The sequence below is a fragment of the Blennius ocellaris genome, assembly GCF_963422515.1.
Source record: "Blennius ocellaris genome assembly, chromosome: 13".
Taxonomy (NCBI): Eukaryota; Metazoa; Chordata; class Actinopteri; order Blenniiformes; family Blenniidae; genus Blennius; species Blennius ocellaris.
In genome coordinates, this window is record NC_137662.1 from 15,742,440 (window position 1) to 15,759,015 (window position 16,576).

The 16,576-nt window shown below is 42.6% G+C and overlaps 1 protein-coding gene across 1 annotated transcript; it reads left to right on the top strand.

The window, feature by feature from the left end:
• Positions 1 to 2,551: 2,551 nt before the first annotated feature.
• On the top strand, positions 2,552 to 14,856 carry cnnm1 (cyclin and CBS domain divalent metal cation transport mediator 1; the record flags this gene model as incomplete). Its single annotated transcript, XM_080507119.1, has 10 exons — positions 2,552 to 4,022; positions 7,874 to 8,017; positions 9,323 to 9,463; positions 9,618 to 9,787; positions 9,976 to 10,075; positions 11,054 to 11,199; positions 11,821 to 12,068; positions 13,873 to 13,973; positions 14,299 to 14,400; positions 14,777 to 14,856. The coding sequence occupies 10 exons, from the start codon at positions 2,552 to 2,554 to the stop codon at positions 14,854 to 14,856; spliced, it is 2,703 nt and encodes a 900-aa protein (XP_080363245.1).
• Between the last annotated feature and the right edge of the window lie 1,720 nt (positions 14,857 to 16,576).

A 16,576-nucleotide genomic window follows, 5' to 3' on the forward strand; every position in this document is an offset into this window, starting at 1 on the left:
AAATGTGGTCGTTTAAGGTCACTGCTGTCCCGCAAATGAGCAGCAAGCTAAATAAGAGGAAATTGTGCCGCTTAAACCCGAGATAATCCTTTTATCCCGGCTTACTACTCAGTCTCACGAACGCATCAGACCACAAGTGAGAACTTTTTGAAGGTGTCAACGCATTAAAAGACGCCTGCTGTTTGATGGAGACGCATCTGTGAGGATAATTGGGTAATTCTTAAAAGTGGGAAAAAGCCACACGGTTTACATGGCGGCTCTTCAATGGCAGAGACATCCCAGTATAGGATAACTGTGATACCAAGATGAAATGGCACACAGCTCTGTGTTCTCTGGGCCTCTGACAGCAGAGATTCCTAGATCGTCTGCTGCTTCAGATTTCAGAAAGTTGTCTTTTTGGCACAGCTGGACATCACTGGCAACATGTGGTTCCAATAAAGTCACCGCATTACAACGTTTAGATAGTCTTAGTTTTTTTTTCTATCTTTTTTTTTTTAATGAGTATCGGGATGTCTAACGTGTCACTTTATAGGGAAAAAAAGAATTGAAAAAGGAACCTGATGTTGCCTCCAAAGATTTTTAGAGATAAAGTTTAGCTGATTTGACAAAATAAAACTTCTTAAATGTGTTTGATAATTTTTTTGTTAACTTGAGGCGCATTTTAGACTCACATTAAAAGCAAAACGGAGCTGCGTAGAGTTACAGACCCACCCAGAGAGTCGCTCCGCTTAGTCAAATATGAAGAACAGAGATGTTACTGAGATAAGATGTCTTAACTTTATTACCTGGCTTTTGGTAGAGAATTCGTTTTTATTCACTTAATGTTACTATTTAGAAATATGTCTTATTTATATTTAATCACAGAAAACATAATCGGTGATTAAAAAAACCCTCAAAACATAAATCGTCATCGAATAAATCCACATCAATCTCTTCTCAGCTTTATTCCACTTTTCAGCTGCGTGGTCGTTTGAAGGAGCAGTTTGGACTCGAGAAGTACTTTTTGGGATTTTATTTTTTGCACTTGGATACAAAGAAATCATCAGTAAAATAGCAACGTGATGGATTACAATTATTTTTCTCATTTAGAATACATTTTTAATTACAGAATTTTAAATTCCTCATAATGTAATAACACTTTATAGACAAATCTATTCAGCTGAGTATGAAGATTAGTTTATTAGTTCAACAGGCTGTAATTTAAAAAAAACAACAACAAAAGTTGCAGAAGTTACGAAAATTAATAATTGATTCAGTTATTGATTTCGTTGATATAACTTTCTTTATATTAACTTTATTTGGGTCTTTTTCCACTATCAAACATGTAGCTACAATCTGCGCAGTTTTGCTTAGTGGCAAAAGGAAAAAAGTACCACCTTTAAATAATAACAATGATGATTTCCAGTTGATATAATTTCCATTTGTTTGTAACACGTGGGGAGTTTTAGTTTTATCCGATGTTATTTAAGTTTCCAAACGGATGTGTGATATAACGGAGTGATGTTACCTCTCAGGGCTTAGCACCATGTCTTCTCATACACCGCATGCAAGACTTATAAATTGATCTTTATCTCAGTTCTCAGATTGTTTTGTTTCGGCGCACAAAGTCTCTTCTCCAGATGATATGGTGGATGTGTGGTTAAAAGGGAGCAGAGTATATTTAAGACTTGCAGGACTCTCAGATGTCACTTTAGTGCCTTATAAATCCTGCAGAATGGAATCACTGAACTGAACCCTACTGTAGTAGTAGTAGTAGTAGTAGTAGTAGTAGTAGTAGTAGTAGTAGTAGTAGCAGTAGTAGTAGTAGTAGTAATAATAACATAATAATAATAATAATTATTATTATTATTATTATTATTATTATTATTGTTGTTGTTATTGTTATTATAACAACAACAACAATAATAATAATCATAGTAATAATAATAATAATGATGATGATGATGATGATAACAATTCAATCAAACCATACATATATGGTCAATATTTAGTCTTCTAAAACGTAGCGATTGCAAATGTTGATTTATTTGTTACAGGTCTCCAGGTCTGCAAACAAAAGTACTGTTATGACAGAGAAAGAAGTCTGCACACATAAAATCGTGTATTCAACAAAGTCTGAAATGTATTCTGCAGATTGTTCTCTTTCTGGGTTTCTGCGTAAAGGGTCATAATAGCACCATCTAGTGGCGCCTAAAAAACATTTTGAGAGGTGAAACGTGTGTGTAAATCCATAACTCATTATAATACAGCTGCGTAGTATATTTGCTTTGGCAGAGGGTTTGATTTGAGTCCAGGTTTTGATTTTAAAATTCCCACTGACGAAATCCATTCTGTTCTAGTTGTAAATGCTGTACCACATTAATCATTTATCATCGGGCATATCCTGCTTTCTATTTTTAGAAAGTGGCTGAAAGCGCACAAGCTTACGTCAGGGCTTGTCATTTATATTTAAGATTCCCCCTCCTCCCGGATTTCTACTCTTTCTCTCTCTCTGTGACACACCACCCAGATGCTCCAACCATCCCATCCTCACACCACGTGACCCTCTCCCATGTCCTTCACGAGTTCATTCAGCATGATGGCTGCGGATGCTGCGGATGCTCACTGCTGCATCCTGCATCCGCGCCGGTTCTCCCTCCTCTTCCTCACCGTCACCCTCTCCACTCTGCCGGCCCTGACAGCGGCGCTGCTCGGCGTCCGGCCCGAGGACACCCAGAGTGGGGACCTGTCCGTGCAGGACGGGGTCCTGAGAGCGATCGAGGGGACCCGCTTCATGCTGAGGGTCTACTACTCCGCATCCCCGGTAACGGAGCATCCCAACAGCCGCAACACCAGCGGCAGACCCGACGCCGCTCCCGCCGCTCCGTGGATCGCGTTTATCGAGGAACCGGGAGGGGACGGCGGCGACGCGGACAAGCGGCTCCCGGTCATGAGGAATCCGTGTGAGGAGGAGAACGCCCGCAGCTCGGACATCGAGCTGCTGGGCTCTTTCAAATCCACTTCAAGTCACAACTCAGTGCTGGTGGAGCTGCTCGCCAAAGACCTGCGCAGAGACGAGGTCATCAAATACTACTCCATGTGCGCGTTTGACGGAGTGAAATGGGAGCATTACAGCACCAAGGACTTCTGGTTGGCGGTGGTGGAAAGACCTCCCGAGGCGGATGTTTGGCTCCAGGCGGGGGTCTCGGTGCTCCTGTTGGGGCTGTCGGCTCTCTGCAGTGGTCTGAACATCAGCATGCTGGCCCTGGACCCCGTGGAGCTGCGGGTCCTGCAGAACAGTGGCACAGAGAAAGAGCAGAAATACGCACGGAAAATAGAGTCAGTGCGTAAACATGGGAACTATATCCTTTGCACTGTGGTGCTTGGCAACGTCCTCACAAACACCTGCTTTGTGGTGTGGATGTGTCAGATTTTAGGAATGACTGCTCTCTCCACTGCCTCTTGCACTTTGGGGATATTCTTCATCGGTGAGATTTTACCTCACTCTGTGGCGTCCAGGCACAGTCTCGCCATTGCCTCCAAAACACTCTGTGCCACTCGCCTGCTGATGTTGGTGTTTTTCCCTATCGCCTACCCAGTTTCCAAGATTCTGGACATCATGCTGCACCAGGAGATCAGCAGCTTTTATACCCGAGAGAAGCTGGTGGCCATGCTGCGTGTCACAGACCCCTATCATGACCTGGTCAAGGAGGAGCTCAACATCATCCAGGGGGCCCTGGAGCTCAGGACCAAGACCGTGGAGGATGTGCTGACCCCACTCTCAGACTGCTATATGCTGTCGTCAGACGCCGTCCTGGACTTCTGCACAATGTCCGATGTCATGCAGAGCGGGTTCACGCGCATCCCGGTCTACGAGAACGAGAGGTCCAACATTGTGGACATCCTGTTTGTCAAGGACTTGGCCTTTGTGGATCCTGATGACTGCACGCCACTGAAAACAATCACTCAGTTTTACAAACATCCCATGCACAGCGTCTTCAGCGACACCAAACTGGATGTGATGCTGGAGGAGTTTAAGAGAGGTAACTCCACTTTAAAAAGTGTCTGCAGTAGTCTGTATATAAATGTGTGTCCTTAATTTCCTGTTTTATGGTCATCTCTTGCCACCCCAGAGTTGGATGTCCTTTTGAAGTGACTGTGCTCCTACAGACTAAACTTTGAGTGCAGAGGTCAGAGTTTACATCAGTCTGCTGGATCAGCCTGGGCCCGCATGCAAAGCCCTCTGATCCTCTGAGCAGCGAGAGCCATGTGTGAAACCAGACACTGTGTCACAATGTGAGTTCAGTTCAGATAGAGGTTAGGTCTACCAGGTATCAGAGAGGGGTTATCCTAAGACTCCACTTGATGAGAGGGATTTCTGTTGCCCCCCCCCCCCCCCCCCCACCACCACCACCTCATTTCTTGCAGTTATCAGCTCTTCATCACAATGTAATATTGACCTTCATCAAAAAGGATTTTCAATACAGATTCTCTCCCTCTCCACTCACACACACTGGATCTTTTGTTTGATAATCATATCTCTTCATAAGCGCGTTGACCGTATTACAGCACTCCCATCGCTCACTCTCACCGAGATAGCATCTGTTCACTATCGAGTAAGTATGTCGCCTCTCTCTGGGGGCTTCATTCAGTCTTAACGATAAGAGTTAGTATGAATCAGAATCCCGCATCACACAGCCCTGACTGCCCGAGTGACAGCTTCATATGCTGAAATAGAGACATACGAGTGTCTACTAGCCCCCATAGTTATATAAGGATTTCAGTGACATTGGTTCATGTTGTGGGGATTAGGAGATAAATCTGTTTCATTGACACAGGCCGCCGAATAGATGTCAGTCAGTGGCAGCAAAGGCCACTCACAGGTCGGCGTGTGCAGCTTCATCTTGCTTCAGGATTATTAAAGATGGATTTAGTCTGACACCAGCGTGCCACGAGCTAACTCCTGACCCATGGTTTTTCAACTCTGTTCCCATGTTGTCCGTGGGTTCATAAATAAAGTGGAAAGGCGAAGTCGGGCTTCACCTTTCCGCCATTTCTGAGCTCTTAATTGTCATCCCATGGTGACTTTGAAGTTCCCCCAACCCTGCAGGTCGCTGTCATCCCTGCTGTGCAAGCATGAAAAATTCAGCCCCAACCTTTCCGTTGCCCTCTCGCCTCCTTCCCATGGCACTGTAATAGAGTAACGGCTCCCCGCTGCTCAGGAAGCCCGGCTGGAAGCTGCAGTGATGTCTCACTGAGAAGGGTGACGTTCTGGGGGAGAGGTCTGTGTTCAAGGAAGGAATGGAAATGTCACCAGTAAGAAATATGAACAAGCGCCTGCAAACATAATTTACTGTGGAAAACACGGTCCAGACTATGAGCGCAGCCGACGTCAATTTGAAGTACATTAAAATGTATACATATGCGTTGATGGAATTATTATTGGTATATTTTCACAAGTGATATGACGTAAAACACAGTCTGCTGATTGGAGTTACAGGCCAGGTTTTCTTTTTCACATAATGTATTTGCCATTTTGATTTTAGTTTCTCAACAAATAACTCAGGTGTTGCTCAGATTTGAAATAGTTACCATGCAGGATTAAGTGGGTCCATCAGTATGAGTACAGTAGTGGCTGTGCATGTTTAAGTGTTTCATTTTACAATTTAAAAAGAGAAAAACAAAGAACTTGCACTGAAGAACCTTTTCTGTCTGCCGAGGAGCAGTTTTTTTTTTTTTTTAATGCATCCCTTGTAGTATCCAACAGAAACTATACAATGATGAAAATAAAACTCTAAAGGATTAGATAGATAATGTAAATAAGAACAAAGATCACGGGGTTTATGCACCTCAAGTCAAAGTCTTTTTAAAAAAAAATATATGTCGAGGATTTAAAAAACTTATTCTTTCAATATCATTCAATAGGATGTCAACTTTAAACATGCAGCCAAAGTTACTGTGCTGCTTTTCAAGTTGAAAATGTGGGTTATCAATATCATGACAAATATATATACAAAATACAAAACTAACAGCAGTATTCAATAATATAACTTACAATCCCCAAACCTCATGCAGTATGTGTTAAAAGTGCTATGTCTCTCACTCAGGCTACATTTATATCGAAATAAACATATCAAATTAATCCTGACACATCAAATCCCCAATCTCAACAACAGCTGTTGAAATACTGCATATGCAACGATCTTTAGAAAGAGGAGCTTTATTACGAAGTTTAAACATTTTGAGGTTTTTATTGGATGAGTTTGATTTTGAGGTGAAACATAAAGACAATTACATTATCTTACATTACAAGTTGTGCTAGGTTAAATCCTTCAGTGTGTGAATTTGCAAAATGTGGGATATTATTGGCACAAGTGCTTTCTGTCTTTTTTGTTTATTATGTAGTTTTAAATATTAAACTTGATGTGTGAACGAGAGAGGAAAACATATTGCCGCCATGCATTATTTCCATCAATGGGATTGTCTGGCTATCATGGCTGAATGGCTGAAAACACATGCGTGATATAAAACGTGTATTTTAAACAGTCGGAAAGGACACACTAAACTGATGGAGCAGAAACATTTGCGAGAGAGAATGTCCGTAGAAGACCCAGCTTCGCCCCAAGCGTGTGTGTCTGTCTGTGAGTCTGGTAAAAGTGTGTTGTTCTGCAAGAGTATTATGTAATGTAGGAATGATGTAATGCAGTGCCCATGCATATCAGCAGTTCAGGGCAACTCCACCTCTGACTCACCTGAGCTCTTTCGACAAGATGACCTGAATGCTTAGTACAACCTCCCCATCTCTCCCGGGCAGAGCCCCTTGTTTTCAGACTGCAATCAGTCAATCAGCATTTTTTTTTCCTCCTTGTCGCAGTGGATTAAAGCATTTGATCCATTTTATCCCCTGGCAATGATCTCCTAAATCGGCCCGTCTAGTATGAGCCACTGGTTTTGTTCAAAATACGGCCGGAGACTGTTTACACGTTTCTGCTCAAATCTGTGCTCCAGTGACATCATGAATTTGGTTAGGTAACTTTTCTGGCCTCCAAACTGACGTCAGCAGAACAAACAGTGACGAGTTCTGATGACCAAGCGTGGAGATTCATCAAATGTGTTCGGATCAAAAAGTATTTTTAGAAGGGAAAAAAAAATAAATCTGAGCTGGAAGACTAGTTTGTGCAATAGCGTCTTTAGCATTGTGTCCGTAGCATTTTTCCTGTTCTCTTCTGGTGATGTTCAGGCTCGGTGGCGATGGCAACTTCTTGTCACGTTGACTTTATCGGCTCGTTGCAGAGAGGCTGCCGGCGAGCTCCGTCATTGTATCTGGCAGGCCTGTCGTGTTCAGCTAAACACTGAGTGAGTGGGAAGGCAGAGGGGGAGCACCAGGAAACGCTCGTGGAAATGCATGGTGTGTGTGTGTGTGTGTGTGTGTGTGTGTGTGTGTGTGTGTGTGTGTGTGTGTGTGTGTGTGTGTGTGTGTGTGTATGTGTGCAGAGGTGGCAGCAGCATGGCCAGTTTATTCAGCAGATTCAGGCATCCCCAGACTGATTGTATAATCTCTGTGGTTACGTAAGGGCCAAGTCTTCCTAACTGTCAGCCAACCCCCCCCCCCACCATGTCCACTTTCTTCTCGTGTCTGTTGTACACATGGACAACACAAATACACACACACTTTATGTGTATGTATTCTTTCAGTTTCATTTGGCGAACTAATGCTGATTTTCATCTTGGCTGCACAGATCCAGTTGGAGGCTATTGACTCGAGTTATTTTTATCCTTGTGACGCTGTTATTCCGGCTGCTCCTGGAACAGTTTTTAGCCCCAGATCAATTTTTTTAATAAATATGTGTATGTGTATTTTTTTGATGGTGTTGTTTTATTGTTCGTGATGCAGGGAAGTCCCACCTGGCTGTGGTGCAGAGGGTGAACAATGAAGGCGAGGGGGACCCCTTCTATGAAGTGATGGGTATCGTTACACTGGAGGACGTCATAGAGGAGATCATCAAATCTGAGATCGTGGACGAGACAGATCTCTTCAGTACGTATCAAAACGGCAAATGGATATGTCAACTTCTCATACTGGAGGGATTTCACAAGAGCTTACAGTTTTTATTTTTTCTTCACACTGTAAATCACTTCTCACATCAACATCATATATCTGCATATCAATTGTGAGGCACTTTACTGGAATTACAGCATAAATTGCACATTGTAAGCTCCTTTCCCTCCCATCCATACTCATGTTTTCTCATTAAACTATTGGTTTCACCTTGCCCCCCTGTTGTTCCCAGATGCTTTCTGATGCATAATTAAATAACGCAAATAGATGACCCAGTCCAACAGATAATCACCATAATCCTTTCATTTTAATTGGCTGGAAAGTCTCTCCACAGAGAGGTATTTAGATGCTAAACTCTTTAATCTGGTCTGCAGCTTCTTTTCACTCTGATTTTTGTGCTGTGATTTAGAAACAACACATTTATTCCCATTTCCATGATACATGATGTGTGTGTGTGTGTGTGTGTGTGTGTGTGTGTGTGTGTGTGTGTGTGTGTGTGTGTGTGTGTGTGTGCGTGCGTGCGTGCGTGCGTGCGTGCGTGCGTGCGTGCGTGCGTGCGTGCGTGCGTGTGTGTGTGAGAGAGAGAGAGACGGAGGTAATCTCTCACGACTTTGCACTTCAGGCCTTTACAGCACCAGCTGTTCCTGCTGCAGCTGTGCTGTATTTAATGGAACATAATATGTTTAAGGCTCCTCACATCTGCACAGGATAAGTCAATTTACCAGTCGGAGGTGTGCTTATAGCACACGATGCGCTCCAGATATCTTCAGCTGTTGATCAATGTACTAAGTAAGCAAATGAAGAACTGCAGCAACTAATGGAGTTGCAATAGTACTGCAGTGGCACACGGGAGAATATGCCAGTTATTCAAAGTGCAAACAAATAAAGTGCAATTGTGTGGCAGTCATTAAACTGGATTAGCTTTTTGTAACGTAAAGACATTGCAAACCTGCCTCTACAGTACCTGACTCAGCAAAACATATGATAACCAAAAGTGATCCTAAATTTTAGGTCTTTGGAAGTCTGCCGCCACACCCACACTCCATTATTTCCGCAGAAAACTCTTTAAACTTTCCTATCTGACTCTGATTCTATCATTCGTTTACGCGGCTATTTTATCTTCTGTATTTCCTCTTAACTACACCTCGTGTTCTCCACACGCTGTACTAATTCCCACTGTGTTTTTAACCTCTGTAGCTGTGTTGCATTATGTGACTTTGTGAAAGGTGCTAAAATGTCTATAAAATGCACTGGATATGATTTGCCGTCTCTGTGCCTTCACAGCTGACAATCGGAACAAGAGACGAGTGTCCAACCATGAAAGGAAACAGCAGGATTTTTCTATTTTCAAGCTGGCAGAACATGAGCTAAAAGTCAAGATCTCGCCCCAGCTGCTGCTCGCGACCCACCGCTTCTTGGCCACAGGTAGCATTGCTCGAGTTTTCATGTGCTTGTGTGCTTTTCGGGTTCATAGATCATGGTGCGGGATAAAATATCATTGAGGACAAGTGATGAGGAGCTCAATGTGCTTTCTTTGGCTTGTCTTCGTGTGTTTTGTCTCTTTAAATCCCACCCGAAGAGGTCGAGCCGTTCAGGGCTTGCCACCTGTCGGAGAAGATCTTGCTGCGTCTCATCAAACATCCCAGCATTGTGCAGGAACTGAAGTTCAACCCCAAGAGCAAGCACGCTCCTCAACACTACCTCTTTCAGAGAAACAAACCTGTGGACTACTTCATCCTGATCCTGCAGGTAGCCGTGAAAGTAAATCATGCAGACCGAGTCTGGATGGTGTGCACGCTTTGTGTTGTTATGATGGGGTTGTTTTTGCACATTTCCTGTGTGAGAGGATCCATTAGATGAGTCAATCAATTCATTGTTAATGTTATTAGAGTGGAGCTCAGAGCTGATCCATATAAACAACTGTGTTGATGCTGCAGGGACGGGTGGAGGTGGAGATTGGAAAGGAGGCTCTTCGGTTTGAGAATGGAGCCTTTTCCTACTATGGCATGCCGGCGCTCATCCCACCCCTGCCTATCGGTAGGTTCGTGCACATTGAAACCCGTGCAGATCAATGAATTCAGGAGACTCCATGAATGTGACATCACAAGTTCTGCAGAAATGATTCAAAGCCAGAGGCGGGTGTTTTTTATTTTCTCCTGCCAAAATGCCACCCAGCATCTGTGTAGTGTCAGCTTGTGAGAGCTGGGGCAGCCGCAGCAAGTCAGTAATTAAAAGAAGTGATTTCAGAGAATTTCCCAGCGGAAGGACATGACCTGCGCAGGATTATATGAAATCCAGCTAAGACTGCAGAGCTAGCACAAAGCCTGTCTCTCACTTTCCCTCTCTCTGGCTCATTTTGTGTGCTGGCTGGGTGCAGATTTTGTACATGCAGTGTTCGGTGGGGAAACGTAAAGCTACTGGAGGACCCCATTACATATTTGATCATTTCTTATTAAGACATCACAGAATTAGGTCTTCACTTTAAGCATCTGGAAAAGTAGCACCTTGAGAAAAACTGTAAAAACTATATTGTGTTTCTTTCTGAATAATTCCTCTGGCAGACTAACTTAAATTTAAGGCTTGGTGTTCATGATTTAACTTGATCGTACTTAAATTCATTAACTTTTGCAGCTGCAGCATGGATAACTGTTGCTTTAATCGTTTCCCTGTAAATCGATCGTAAACAATGGAAGCAGTTTGTAGCATGCGTGGAGTGAAAAGTACTTATATACTTTATGTGTTCAAATATTGGAAGTAAATGCAAAAAAAAAATCCTTAAACATGTAAAGTACCTAAAAAAATTCTTCCAAAGCAGGGATGGAGTACAAATACTTTCTCGCTGAATGAAAGAGCTTCAAAATGAAGTGTGGAGTCGCTGTGAAATGTATTTCAATAAACTCCAACACTTTGTTGGTGAAGGTGAAAAAAAAGGGGGTTGTTGACTGCGAAGTCAATTTTAGACTTGGACTTTTGCACTTTACTATCATCGTTTAACTTGTTGTCTACTGTGTTCAGGTCCGAGGTTCAGCTCTCGGAGCAGCGGCCTAAACCAGTCTGATTCACTGCTGAGTGGAGCCAGTGTGGGTCAGCTGTCCATGGGAGGAGCCGTCTATTTACCCGACTACTCAGTCCGTCAGCTCTCAGACCTGCAGATCATCAAGGTTACAAATATAAATGCGCACACACACACACACACACACACACACACACACACACACACACACACACACACACACACACACACACACACACACACACACACACACACACACACACACACACACACACACACACACACACACACACACACACACAGCATTTCATGGTTATTATGAAGTCAGTCAAATGACTAATTTCCTGCACAGTTATGGTAAAAAAAAAAAAGGAAGCACTTGCCTGAATGCACTTTTTTAAGCCCTTTTCATTTAATCTTGAAAATATTTCAAAATGCAGACTTTTCCCCCTGCTGCTGCATTTGCCTTTGATATGTTCTAATCCCCGATTCTGACTGAACACAGGCATCCTGTCTCTTGCTCTCCTCCCTGTGCACCCTCTTTCCTTTAATCACTGCGGATAATTGAGCTCCATTTCAACTGTGAATATTTATTTATTTTTTGCCTGAAATGACGGATGTGCCCTGTGACTTCACCTCTCCTACATTGCCCTCAAATACAGGCCATTACTGTGAGTGCACGTGCACAGTGGTTACAATCACTGTGCACGTGCACAGTGGTTGCAATCACCGCGCGCACACGTTCATGATGAACACTTTGCGTCCACAGATCACCAGGAGCCACTACCAGAACGCCATGACGGCCACCAGGATGGACAGCTTGCCTCAGACGCCGGACCCCATGGATCCTGATGCCAAAGGGAGGCCGCCGGTCCCGGAGGCTCGCTCGCACAGCATCGCCCTCCCTCTCACACACACACACACCCGGCTGGGGCTTGCACGCCTTGCACACCTCCACCCACACGGTGGCCTTCGCAACACCTCCCAGCTCAACGAAAGAAACCGTATCGTCCGTAAGTAGGAATCGAGTCGTGACGGACACACAACAGCAAAATTCGGTCGGAAAAATAACTGTGTGGCTGTCATTAAGTAGACTTTTTAGCAGGTCTTTACTTTACAGCTACAATTTCAATAATACTCAAAACTTTTACCAATTAATTTATTCTTCAAACTGGAAAATAATCCTGCTTTAAATTTTAATGTGGACACTAAACAAACTGCCATAGTGTCATTTTTAGATACACTGTATTTTAATTATAGATGTTTTTTGTACAGGTGAAATTAATCAAATACTAATGACAATGCAAGTAGATATAATTACAAAGTGGCTTGTACTAGTTTTGGAAAACCACACTTTGCACTTGAGTGGTTTTGAACGATTTCCTTGCACTGTTTTTTTTTTCCAGTTTAATAAAAACCATGCTTGAGTACACATTTTCAGTACTTAACTCTCTCGGTAACTGATTGTTTAGTCATTTGTTAAAGTTGCTTTGAGCTATATTAATCACTTTGAAGCTTTTGATTAAAAAAAGAGTAAATTCTCAGCAATGGCTGTCAATTTTTGTTTTACTTATTAACACAAAAGAGACGGATGACTTATGTTCTTGTTTGATTATAACTGAATGTTTGTGCTTCTAAGATCCAAGCAGCTTTTCATAAAAGAGAGGCCATGTGAAAGAAACTGTGAAGCCTCTCAGAAATGTTTCAGTTAGCTGATATCAGGACCGACAGTTTTACACCAAATTCAACAATAATATCAAAAAAATACTTCTTTCTCCATTATCATCACATCCACACATCTTCCCCTCATATACAACAATGTACAAATCCTGAGCGCTGCATCATTTCCTTTGCTCGCTTTGAGTATGGTCTAAAAAAATAATAATAATTGAGCTACTTTCGTGCTTATTGTTTTGCTCCACTCGTGAAAGAAACGGCTTGAAATGTAAATGACCGTGAGCCCCTCTGAAGCTCAGTGTGAATCTGACAATGCTTTGGATTGGTGCCGATTTTGTTTGAAGAGGAAAAGAAGCTTCAAAGGCTTTAAACAGACACATACACACACACACACACACACACACACACACACACACACTTGCATTGTGGGCGAGGGCCAAATCCCAATGAGTGAATGTATGATTAATCTAGCTATTTGGCACAAACATGAGAACCTGATTCAGTTGCCGAAAAGGCCCATAAAATGTTCTCGTCCAGCTTACAAATATCAGAATGAAAATGTAGAGATGCGAAAACCAGTGATAATGTTACTGATCAATTGAAGAGACGTCACACCAGATCACTGTTTGTAGACGTTACACTGTTGTGCAATCAACGTGACAACAGATGTTGATGTTTCTTTTCATTCAGGGGCAAAACGAGCTCAACATTTCTATGCACACATTGCGAGTCTCACTGGTGCAGCCATGGAGTCGGCCAATCTGTACTGGTTGCAAAGCTTAAAGGATTTCTCCACATACCATCTGTCTTACGCTGTGTGCAACACGCCACCCAGTTTTGTGTGCGTTTGTTAGTGTCATTAAAATACAATTGCACAGATGGTTCGCTTGGATGTCCAGCCGAGGGCTTTACAAGGAGATAGGGGCCAGTTCAGATTTCATCTCCACCTAGCTGGAGTAGCTTACTTTTATTTGGAACTTAAATGTGGCATTTTAAATCCTCAATTTGCTGCTATCGTATATAAATCTCTTGTTGAACTGTTAACTGCCAGGTTCTCTGCCGCCCTCTACAGCCAGAGGCAGCAACATGTTGCTGATGTGTTGTGTCAATAAGTATTGTTCCCTCTTTTTGTCTCCACAGGCAGTAAATCTGACGGGCAGAGGAGTCCGAACGACACAGTTTTCCTTCGCATGGATGAGATTCCCTACATCCACGAGGACCGACCGGAAACCTACGGAGAGAATGGTGAGAGCTTCTCCGCGCCACTTTTAACTTACAGCCCCTGGCTTGTTATTGTTTTTAGAATAAGATGAAGCCATAAGCAGCTGAGACGTTGCTTTGGGATCCATTTAAGTCCATTTTATACGTTTTCCAAGTCATTTACAATACATGCACATACTTGCAGCATTCCAGAAACCCAACCAGGAAAAGAGACATAAGTGACAAAAATATATCATGATTTTTTTTTTTTTTCTGTTTACAGTAAAAAAAAAAAAAAAGAGTCATTATATTTGGTAGATACAGAAAAAGCTTTAAAAGTGAACTGGTCACCCTTGTGTTTGTCTCTCAGATGTGCCTACAGAGTCTCAGCCGTCCACCTCTCCCTTCATCAGCTCGCTGTCTCTGTCCAGCTCCGAAGAAAACCTGGGAAAGAAGCTCTTGCATAAATTGAGTGAGTGTGCAATTCGTCACAAACACCGACGTGACAGCTCGCCCACACGTGCCGTCAGATATGAAGAAAGTTTTCTCTCGGTCTTCGCGGCGGTGCTGGACGTCTCTTAGCAACAGGTGATGTGGGATGTGTCTCCGTGCATCCTGCTGCTTCCTCCAGATGCATTCGTCCTTGTGAGCTCAGATTAACTATGACTCATTTAGTTTTGCTCATTTTTAGGCAGAAACTGAGCCGGTGGGACGTCAGTTGGTGATAATCAGCAGTTCAATAGAAAGCCAACGTCATTAGGGCTCTTTGGTTCACAGACAGCTACATTTTTAACAAGACCCTTTAACTGTGCCGACGCCGTTCTCAGCCTGGTCTTCTCTGTCTCCAGGTAACAAGAGGAGGAAAAAGTCTCGGGATGGAGAGAAGAGTTTAGAGGAAGGTTCAGAGCAGCCGCCAGTGACAAGCTAGCACGGTGTCACTCAAGAAAACAAGGGATGAAGCACACGCCTGTTTCCTCTTCTTCATTCACTGGGTCTCTTCATCTACTTCCATGACTCCCCTCAACCTCGGGCACAGCTCCTACTGGACACTGAAGCGTCCCATCTACCGCAGCCATCGGTAAACTCAGGTCCCTCCTGGCCTCGCTCGGCCCGACCAAGTGAAACAAGCCTGATCTAACAAATCTAAATATCATAGTATTGGATTTAATCCAGCCTTACACTGCATTGTTTTGGATCCTAGTCGCATGTTTTGTAGGTAAAGCAAGAGATTTATCCTTTTCTGGTATTCAAATTGTCTTTTTTTTCCTTTTTAAAAAAACAAAACGTAATCATTACATTCAAGCCATAATGAGTGACAGAAATTGCTCAACATGGAGCCCAGCTTCAATCTGTTTACCTGGTTACACAATCAATAAGGATACTTGCTATTGTCAGGCAGTTCCCACATATTGAGAATGATATTTGCACAGGGGACTGTCTTAGAGTTGCCATAAGGTTGTGAAACCTCCTGCCACAAACCCAACACATAAGCTTTTGATAAAAAAAAAACAAAAAAAACTGAAAAGAAAAAGCCACGGGATAAAAGCACAATTTTCTCCACAAGATTTGCCAGTTTTAAGAAAAGCCATAAATCAATTCTCAGCGGGAGTAACTATTTATTATTCAGTCAGATGCACAGTTCAGAGCAGAACAATTTCTTGCTGGGTTTTTTTTAATGGAAGTGCCAGAATGACCAAAAGTTATTTAAAGATAGCAATATAAGTCATTGGAATACTGTAACTTGATTTATCACAACTTAATCAGCCTAATGTGTATTTCCAACAACACAACTTCAATTATTCTCTATGTTTTCCTATAAAAAAAACAAAAAACAACACTACAATTTGTGCACATCTTTTTGTTTTTAATTCAACGAACACCCTCATCTAGTCAAGCCTAAAAGTCTAGTTGGATTAGTTGAACAGTGGGAACACACTATCAGTCAGGTTATTATTACTTTGTTTTTATTATATTGGCAGATTTTCTATGTATAGTTCATCTTTTACAGGGTCAGTCACTTAAGCTGCACACACCAATTCAAAATAAGCTAGGGGTTTTAGGGGTTTTCTGGGAGGGGGTGGGTTTTCTTTTTTTGGGGGGGGGGGGGGGGGGGGGGTCTGGGGATTGAAATAAATGAATGCTCTTAAAGAAGTAGTCACTACCTGCATGTTTAAGCTGCTTTCACTGCAGAATGATCCGCGCAGCAACTCCTCTCTTTTCCATATGCATGCGTATGTAAAAGGATGCATGAATAGAACGACTCTCTTCCCTCTGATGTGCATCAGTCAAATTCAAAGCAACTGTAGATTTTATGACAGATCTCGCTTAGACAGCAGCCTGAGGTTTCTCCTGCTAAAGCTGAAGAAAAAAAACCAAACAATAAGTGAAACAGCCAGGCTGCAAAGTTCAATATCTGTAGTTTAAGTAGATTTTAACAGTTGCTCATAAAGACTTTACAAGTTGTAGAAAGCTGCTTAATAAAGGAACATGTTAAGCCATTTTTTTTAGAGAAATAATCAACGACTGCAATAATTAGTGATCTGTGCTTATGAATGTGATGTAGTCCACAGTGGACATGTCGGCTCTTTATGGTGAAAATGTGGGAAAAGGATATATGACAGAGCAGAAAAAAAATATGAAAGACAAAA